Below are 9,670 nucleotides of genomic sequence, written 5' to 3'. Positions count from 1 at the left end.
GGCAGAAGATGAAAGCACCAGTTTTCAGTGGGGAAGAAGGGTGAGAAGACATAAGTATCTATCGGAAATACATTTTCAGTGTAGGCAAATTATAACTTCCAATATGGTACATTACCTCCTCTCACATAAATAGCTAGAATCCCACATTCAATAGGTGGAGGGACAGGTGCTAGGGAAAGAAATAAGCATCCTTCAAAAGCATCCAAAGGACACTCCCTAAGATGAGATAGTCAGATTCTAAGATGTGATGTGGGGGACTGCACCACTTCTGAACCAGGTATACTCTTCACCTAACATAGAAAGATGTTGCATATATGGTCAGAAAACAGAGGAGCACATCTAATTGGGAGAGAACTATGGCCGGAAAGTGATCCGAACGATGCAATATTTATTAAACTCAATCCCAGAACTTATAAAAGTGGGTAAAATTAAAAGGATATGTCACTAGGTTTAAAGTGGTTAGGGTGCAGCGGACCGTACACGGCAAGTCACCTACATCCAAAACCCAACAGCCAGGCAGTGACATCCAGTGACAGGATCATCCCACCAGCAAGTCGACTACAATCCAAAACTCAGGCCACCAGAAACAAACATGCATGTGGGGGTAGGAAAGAGGATCATACCAGTGGCAAGTCAATGGCAATTCAAAACCCAGCCATTCAGCGGGGATAGAAAAGAGGATCTTACCGTCTTCACCACAAGTTCATGAGACTGGCAGGAATCTAGTACGCCCCTACTCATGAACGGGGCACATAGGAATATGATAAATTGATAGATTGATCCAGGAACCCGATATTCAGTATCAAAAATATGTCTACATAATGTAAACCATCTCTCTCAAATGTGAAATTGACCAGAACCACCCCAAGTGTATTAACATCCTCAGAATAAGAAACACCGAGGGATAGCAGAAGAGAAAGAACCACAACAATCCTGAATTACCTCCACCAAGACCCACATTGATAGAATATAAATGAGGGAGAAATATAGATATATGTAATACATGTGTGAGGACTTATGTTGATTGGTTCTACTCTAAATCCAAAACCCAGCCACCGGTAACCAACATCCACGTGGGGGTAGGATGAGGGATCCCAATTGAAGGGGTGAGCTGCAATTTTGATGTCTCGCTCTCCCAATTGTTTTTATGTTTGATATTGGAGAATATCAAGTCATCTACACCAGCATAACACCACCACCATACTCTCAAATGAATGGTTTTATAATCACTTCAATTTTTTTATATATTTCATTAACCCATTCAGGAGGATGCCTCCACAGTCCACCACCACAGCAGCTTGGAACTGGAAAGTGGTAAGGACTCTCAAACTCCACTAGAAGAAAAGGGGGTAAAACAATGTGGAGAGTCCAGGGGAATGACAATATCTAAGTCAGTGCAATGGGTGATCATGTAACCCTATTTTTAAAACTGGACCATACCGATTTATTCAGTATAAACCATGGCAGGGATGGGCAGCTATCCCCTTATGCTTTACTCATGTAGTCCATGGGAAGGTACAGTCCAGGATGGGCAAACTTATGAAGCAATTCTATCACGAGGATAAAACAACAAGCGATCTTGTGGAACACGAGTACTGCCAAACAAGAAGTGCTAATTCAGTATAATTGAATAGAAGGAGTCATATGCAACACGAGAGTATGTCATGCTCTTATTGGTGGAGGGTTGATGCATGATGATTTGCATGAGAAACGCACTGGAATCAGTCAATTCCAATGTTGGGAGGTAGAAGGCTTGTGGCATGTGTAAAAAAATTTTTGCATATAGAGAGCAGCACTGGACGAGAATAGCTATTTATGTGAGTGGAGGTAATATATCATTAACCGCAAGAGCACTCAACTGATGAAACAATACATGATAATCATAAGTACATTTAATTAGCTATCTCATTACCAGGTTAATGTTTAGTTTTGTTCTAATTAGGTACCATGCTCTGGTTGGAAATGAATATTTTATTAAACACAAATATTAACTATAATTTCCTATAAAGTATGTAATTTATTATGATGTTATGTCTCAAAATACAAGATACCATGTTGTAATATCAAAACAACTGCTTGCATGGTAAAAGATAATGAAATTTGAAATGAAAATATACAAGAATGCTTGAAACACCTGGCTTAGAAATAGGTATGATGTGAATGGAGTGAAAGATGAAGAGGGACTACAGCAAATCAAAGATTGAAAAAATAATTTATTATTATTACTGACACACACCACCACTCCAGAAAAGTATATGTGAGATAAAACTCATTGTGGTGTAACAAGGGAAAGAATTTTTGATAAGCATGCTAAGATGCCCAAAGATCCAAAATATTGGTGTGAGATTCTGATTCCTGAAGAAAACAAGGAACCAAACAGACAATGTTTCCTCAAGACAGCACATCAACCCTCAAATCAGGAATCTGTGAAGAAGTGCAGATCTATATAAAGTTGTAATTTTCAGTAGTAATTGAGAGTAGATTGAAGAGAAGAAAAATCCCCCGACATAATGAACTGAAGATAAATGCTACTGACAAGTCAGATCTTACTGGAGGTTGCACGTGCGAGGAAGTCCAAAAGTAGATAACTGTGTAAAGTAAAGCTATCATCCCAAAAGTAAAACTGATGTCTTTAACAGTAATTGTTAAATACAGAAAAATATGAACATGAGATTCCAAGGCTTGCAATACCATAAGAACAGGTTGAAGTGTTCCTTGAACAGTAATGGTCCAAGTTTATAGATGTACCAAATACCGTGTTGGTACTAAATGAAACAGAATTGTAGATGAGCTACCCTAGAAATATAGTCAGCTGAGTGGTCAAATGAGTTTGTGTAAGTGTATGAATAGTTAAAAGGGTTAGAATGAGTCATGTCAAATTAAATTTTGAGTGAATGGAGAAAAAATCCTGCACAACAAGATTACTTGATGGAAAATGTATGTAGCCAAACCAAACTATCCCAGATAGCAAAAAGAAAGGATGATAGATGAATAGGAATATAAAGATAAGCATTCTATATAACAACTGACATCATACAATGGCTGTGACTAATAAACTTTTGTAACAACCTCATATATTTCTGTTGAAAATGGGGTCTTTCCATGAAAAGATAAATTGAGACAAGTGTCCAAACTCCAGACGTCCTTCTTGAAGCCACAAAAAGATGGGGGTAAAAACATGTAAAAGTGAGATAAAAATTTAACTGGCTTCTTTTTGAAGGTGAATCAAGACTTCCTGATCCATAATTTGAGAGAAACTGGATATGAAGGAAAAGGAATTGAAGGTTCTGTTGAGCTCAAGGATCACAAAGCCAAAGGTCCTACAAATTAATCATTGACCTGAGAAGACTCCCCTCACAACAAATAGCATCTGTGATTTGTCCAGAACAGTCACTGAGTGAACTGAGAAGACCCACCTTGCCTACTTCTACATTTGACCACTTGGTAGGGTAAGAAAGAATTAGAAGTAGCCGGCATTGAAAAGAAGCAGACAAGGCAAAATAATGAACTTTATCTACTGATCTTTCATGAGGAATGACTTCCAGAAGTTGAAATGCTAAAACCATAACCAGCTCTGGCTGGTATGCTGAGGAATGACTTCCAGAAGTTGAAATGCTAAAACCATAACCAGCTCTGGCTGTATGCTAAGGAATGACTTCCAGAAGTTGAAATGCTAAAACCATAACCAGCTCTGGCTGGTATGCTGAGGAATGACTTCCAGAAGTTAAAATGCTAAAACCATAACCAGCTCTGGCTGGTATGCTAAGGAATGACTTCCACAAGTTGAAATGCTAAAACCATAACCAGCTCTGGCTGGTATGCTAAGGAATGACTTCCACAAGTTGAAATGCTAAAACCATAACCAGCTCTGGCTGGTATGCTGATCCTGAATGGGATGGAAGTGCAGGTGAAAAATCCTGCAAAGACAAATGATAGAGGGAAAAAGCTCAACTGCAAAAATTAGATGAGAAGTCGAGTACCTTGCAGCACAGCACTGCGGGCTAAGGTTAACAGAATGTCAAAGGTAATAAATATGTTCTAATCCTTTTATTCAGGTAAAAATTGCATATGCCAATTGCTATAAACTTGTAGCACTTTGACCGTGTGTCCAACCACCCTAGTCAATTTCTAAAAATGTCAGCAATGACCCAAATATCAGAAGGTTCAAAATCTAAAAATTCAAGAATTGAATTATCAACATGCCATAAGTACCGTAAGGCTTAAGAGAATTAGCTTAAGATCTAATAATAGAATGTACCCAAGAAAACAAAAAAAGATTTTCCTAGTAAAAACTTCAGAATTAGGGCTAACTGACAAAATCCACTATTCAACAACAAAGGTGAATGGTCCAAAGCAAAAGGGCATCAAGCAAGGGTATTTCAGAACTTTGAGTCATATGGTTTCTGACAAAAAAATCTTTCAGTATTCCTATGTATTTGATCTTACATTTCTGAAGTGAAAAGTGGAAAAAATATTTGAAACACAGATAATTAATATCAAGTTCTGATCAAAGCAAGCTACTTACATAGATCACAACCAAAAAAAATTAACCCAGTAATTAGTTCATCTTCTCAAGCCTATCAAGTAAATAAACCAGCAAGAATTTATATTGAGACTGACCAGAGAAGTAAGCTTTCTCCTGTCATACGAGTAAGAAATCAAATGAAAAGTGTTTTAAATTGTGAAAAAAAAAACCTGATATGAAAGTCTTTAACAAGTATGGTCAGAGATACAAAAGAAAATGTTAAGATTATATATATTCTCATTAAGTGCAAGAGTTCTTTGTTTTACAGATTTTATTTTCATTTATTAGTATTACAAGTTTCTTAGGCAAGGATGTACATTATTTTATCATCAATGCTTGCTAACCACAATCTTTTAACATTTTTTTATACTATTATGACAAAAAAAACGTAACATTTGACTTGACTAACATAAGTGAAATAAGTTTGTGTAGTTGTTTGTTTGTTGTTATTTTAACAAAGATCTACCCAATGAGCTATCTGTGCTTTGTCCATCATGGAAATTAATCTCTGGATTTAAGCATTGTGAGTCTGTAAACTTACTACTGACCCACTGTGGGACATTCATGTAATTAGGAGTATTAATGTTAATTTGCCCTATAAAAGTAAAGCAAGTTTATAACAAATTTTATAGGGTTTAAATTATATCATTCTAAAAGCCGGAAATATCTTCATGGTATATTGAGCAGGTGAATTTAGTTGAGATAGGCAATTTATCGATGACCCAACAACTTGAACCTAAAATAACATATTGTTAATGCATTAACCAAAACAATTTTAGGTTTTACATAAATGTTAAAGGTATTAAGTTTAGTATATTATGACACAAGCAGTTTAACAAATTTATTTATAAGTCACATGTGTTGAGTTTCAGAGTAAATAGCAACCACATAAACATCTGCTATATTTGTAACAACCATAGCCTTTGGGTTGAGTTAGAAAACATTTACATGTTTAATTACATTTTCCATATTATTCAAAAATACCTCTTCACAATTTTATTAAAATTTGTTTATCCAATTTCACTAACAAATTCTAATAGAATAATTTCTATAAAAAATTCACACAATGAAAATCAATACAAATCTACATATAACCAACCCTATTTTATTTATCAAATGCAGTGCATAATGTATAGTACCTAACTCCAGTCTTAACTTCTGTAGATGAATATATTCAGCCAGTTATCAAGTGTCAAAATAACTGGCCACAAACCTTTATATGTATGTTTTAGTCTTTATCCAAAAGATATATGATATTCAGTTCATGATATATGTACACAACAGCTACAAAAGATCATTTGACAAAACATGAATCCTTTTGTATACAGTATTTAAACACCTTAATACTTTGTTTTCTAATCTAATTCTGATTATATTGTGAGCAGGCTACACGACTAGAGCAAGGTGTGCCCCGTGAATGAAATTGGCTTCCTTATTTTCTCTTCAGTTGGTATCTTTTGATTTTTTTACACAAATACACAAAGCATAATGTATACCTTTCAATATATTTTGCCCATATAATCAAATTTTTAGTCTGGTGTCATAAGATTTATTTAATTATACTAACCTAAAGGATGTACACTGATACTACTTCCTGTGTCAGTTTTGATGTAGTAATGTGTTGTATCCCAATTTCTACGCTGGTTTCGTTTGTCAGACTCATCTACATCTCCTGCTCCTTTGCAACTAATTTGAAATCTCTTACAGAAATGAGACCTACTTCCTGAAGAATTCACACAATACAGTTGTTTGAGTTTACACAAAACCCAAAAAATAAAAAAAAAGGAGAGAGTAAAATAAATTAAAAACATCTAGGATAAATGTACCAATGTTTATTAATTGATTCTGTATCAGTCTAATGAAAGAAATATTCATATTTAAATACTTGCATGACCTATTACCTCAATATAAACTTTTCTATTATGTTGACATTGTATCTCTGACATAATAATAATAATAATACCATTGGACAAAATAACATTCCCAACATTTTTAGTCTCTTATTGGCTGTGAATAATTAAAAGTAGGCTTGGGATATGCTCAAGTAACAAGAAAGATTCTACCACTAATTTTACTCAAGAATATATCATTAAATAAAAATAAATACTATGGGTATGTCTGCAGTGGTTTCATCTTTACAGAACAACTTTAGTGTGTGGTTCTTTCATATTTAGTTATTAGATAAACCATTTAAGATTTGGTAACCTTGATTATAAATTAAAGAACCATGTTTGGTCTCAAAGTTCTTTTTATAATAATGGAAAGCATATACACAGAGGAATACCTGTCTTAATTCTGTTTGACTTACTACATAAACATATGGGTTTTCTTGCAGTGATGTTGAGAAACAAGGTTATTACGAACATATAAAACAACATAACCCCAAATTACAATCTTGTAATTGGTTATAACTGATTTCACAAAATCATAATCAAACACGCGGTCATTTGACTCCGACAACTAATTTTTTATTATTCTGACCAGGGTTTGCAGTCGGTACCGGTAGCACTCAGTGTCCAGTACCTGTACTGGTACCAGATCGTCAGTACCAATACTGGTTTATATCATATGTTGACAATAATATCTGTTATCACATGTCCCATCTTCAGAGTTTTTACCGAACGCCTCCTCTGGTATTTCAGCTTTAATCTTCACAGTTTCTCATATTTCATGCTATTGTCGATTTTAATGGTGAGATTCAAAACTACCACATCAAATATGAGAAACTGGTGTCTCCCATTCTCTGGAACTTGGAAGAAAGTGTGAATGTGCTTAAATGACTGATTGCACGTTAGATAGATACGTGCATGATTAACCCTTAGTGTGCGGGCAGGTCAAACTGCACATCACAACATTTCAGTGAGTTACACTCAAAATGTACTTAAACTACTTAATTATCATGGTATACGAACAAACTTTACGTTAAACCATAGATAATAAATCAAATTTTAATACAAGTTTTAAGTTCTTAATTGTATAAGGAAATATTTAAAAACAGCTTCAAATTCCCTTAATGTGGGAATTTGAATATTTGTTCTTGAGCCACCTCCTCTTCTGGATTTTTTTGTCCACCCCCCCTAGAAAACTAGGAAAGGTAGCGTAAAATATTCTCTATACTTTGGTCATCAATATTCTGAAGCTATATTTTTATATTCTTCAATCTTATGGGGCTAAAGAGCAATCAATGAAAATTCAGAAACAACTTTCCACACCTACCTCTGAAATGCTCTAATTTACAATTTGCTAATAGATTTTTCTGAGGCCGACTCCCATTAAATCTATAACCAATAAAAAACCTAAATTTCAACTGGTTCATTGCCATAGTCTTCATACCATGTTGGTTTACAGATAATTGACACTTCAGTTTGGTGTGAAACAAATTTTCTCATGAGAACACACTGGGAAAAATAGTTGAATTTCTAACTGCTCAAGTCAATACCAGCAATCTGGTACCGCCAGTACTATTGCAAACCCTGAATCAGATGATTAATTGTCACACCAATAATACTGATGAGTTACTACATAAATAAATTGATAAAAATTATAATTCACCAACTTAATCCAGTTAACATTTTAACAGTTATTTTTCAGGCAATTTGCTAATATAGTGTCTCAACCACTACTATATCTGTCATATCCCAGCCAGCCTGATGAGTACTGGTATTGGATGAATAGCCAATATTGCTGACATTATTATTTATACATCCATCTCTGCTTTCACTCAGAAGTTCTTACTAATAATTATTCTCCACCCCATACTAAACTGCAGGGATTAATCATGCAATCCTCTAGCTAGGTATCTTGTAGATATAATATCACCATTAACAGGTAAAATATCCTTAAATGTTAAGAACTCAGCCTGCTTGGTTGAAATTATAAAAGCAGCTACTGTTACTTCACTAGATACAACAATCAACTTTTATGTACCCAACCCACACACCAGCATACCAACCCTTGAAACACTACAAATACTCCACCAACAGCTTGAAAGTAGCAGAACTCTCAAGGAATGCACCCATCTAACAATCACACACTAAAGAGGAGATTCAAGAATTCACGAATCACCTAAACTGATAATGTTCAGCAATGTAAAACACAAAGAAAATAGAATATAAACTTTCTTTCCTATACGTGATGGTTACCAAAACACAAAACTCGTATACTACAGGTATTCAGAGGATACCCACAGATATGGGTAAATACCTGGGCTATAAATCAACCAACAATAGTGTAAAGATAGGAGTTACATACCATCTAGTAATAAGACTGAATATTAATACCATGAAGAAGGAAGAAAAACACATCATCACAATATCCATTTGCAACAGGTACCCAAAACACTTGATAAAGAAGAAAACAAAAATAAACAACAATAACAAAATGAAAGAAAATTACAGATACACAATCATATTCCTCAATGCGAAAGGTCTTCCTAAAAACATACATAGGATGTGTGTATAAAGCCATATAGTATTCGTAAGCCACAATACACACCAAACCACCTAAAGACCCAATGGAGAACAGAAATACCAGTTACAACATCCCTCAAAACTGTGGATGTGGGCTCTGCCTTCTGCATCCTCCTAACTTATTAAACAATCAGCCAATGTAGCATAGAAATCATCAAAATGTGGATACCCATCTTGAAGTGCATTAGCTGATTACAGTCGTAACAAGGTAAACCCCAAACAAGTGAATAGCACACCAGCCTTTTTTGTCAAGAAGACCTGTGTTCAAATCCCAGCTACTACCACCACAGAAATAGTCCCTCCAAAAATTTCCCAATAGTTTACCACTGGTAGTATTGAATAAAACTAGTTCATAATTAGCATATAGTCTATATATATAAAAGAGGAAGTTTGTTTATTTGTTTATTTTGTTCGCTAGAGGAAACGAAACAGTTGAACTTACAAATTTTAAAATAACTTCATAATAACCAGTTTTTTACAAGAAATTTAATGGTGCTATTTATTTTGTACTTGGTGTAGTATTTAATGACGAAATTGACAATTAATGATTATTGCACCATTTTTTTGCAATAAACATACAAACATAAGAACGTTTTGCACATAGAAAAGTGTTATGGCGTGAGACACTCAGATCACTTTTTTTTAACAGTTTAACAGTTTTCTTTAAATAGTGCTA

At 34.6% G+C, this 9,670-nt stretch overlaps 1 protein-coding gene across 5 annotated transcripts in view; it reads right to left on the bottom strand.

The window, feature by feature from the left end:
- Positions 1-9,670, bottom strand: part of LOC106466699 (protein KIAA0556-like) — a 132,316-nt gene that overhangs the window by 109,344 nt on the left and 13,302 nt on the right. For 3 of the 5 annotated variants that reach the window (XM_022394771.1, XM_013926995.2, XM_022394772.1), the window contains exon 3: positions 6,093-6,248. The exons of the other annotated variants lie outside the window; for them this stretch is intronic. In XM_022394771.1, coding sequence (XP_022250479.1) covers positions 6,093-6,248 — 156 coding nt within the window. The remainder of the gene's footprint in view (positions 1-6,092; positions 6,249-9,670) is intronic. 5 annotated transcript variants of the gene reach the window in all.

This window comes from Limulus polyphemus, unplaced genomic scaffold (assembly GCF_000517525.1).
Source record: "Limulus polyphemus unplaced genomic scaffold, Limulus_polyphemus-2.1.2 Scaffold2348, whole genome shotgun sequence".
Lineage (NCBI taxonomy): Eukaryota > Metazoa > Arthropoda > Merostomata > Xiphosura > Limulidae > Limulus > Limulus polyphemus.
This window is presented reverse-complemented; position numbering and strand designations above follow the sequence as displayed.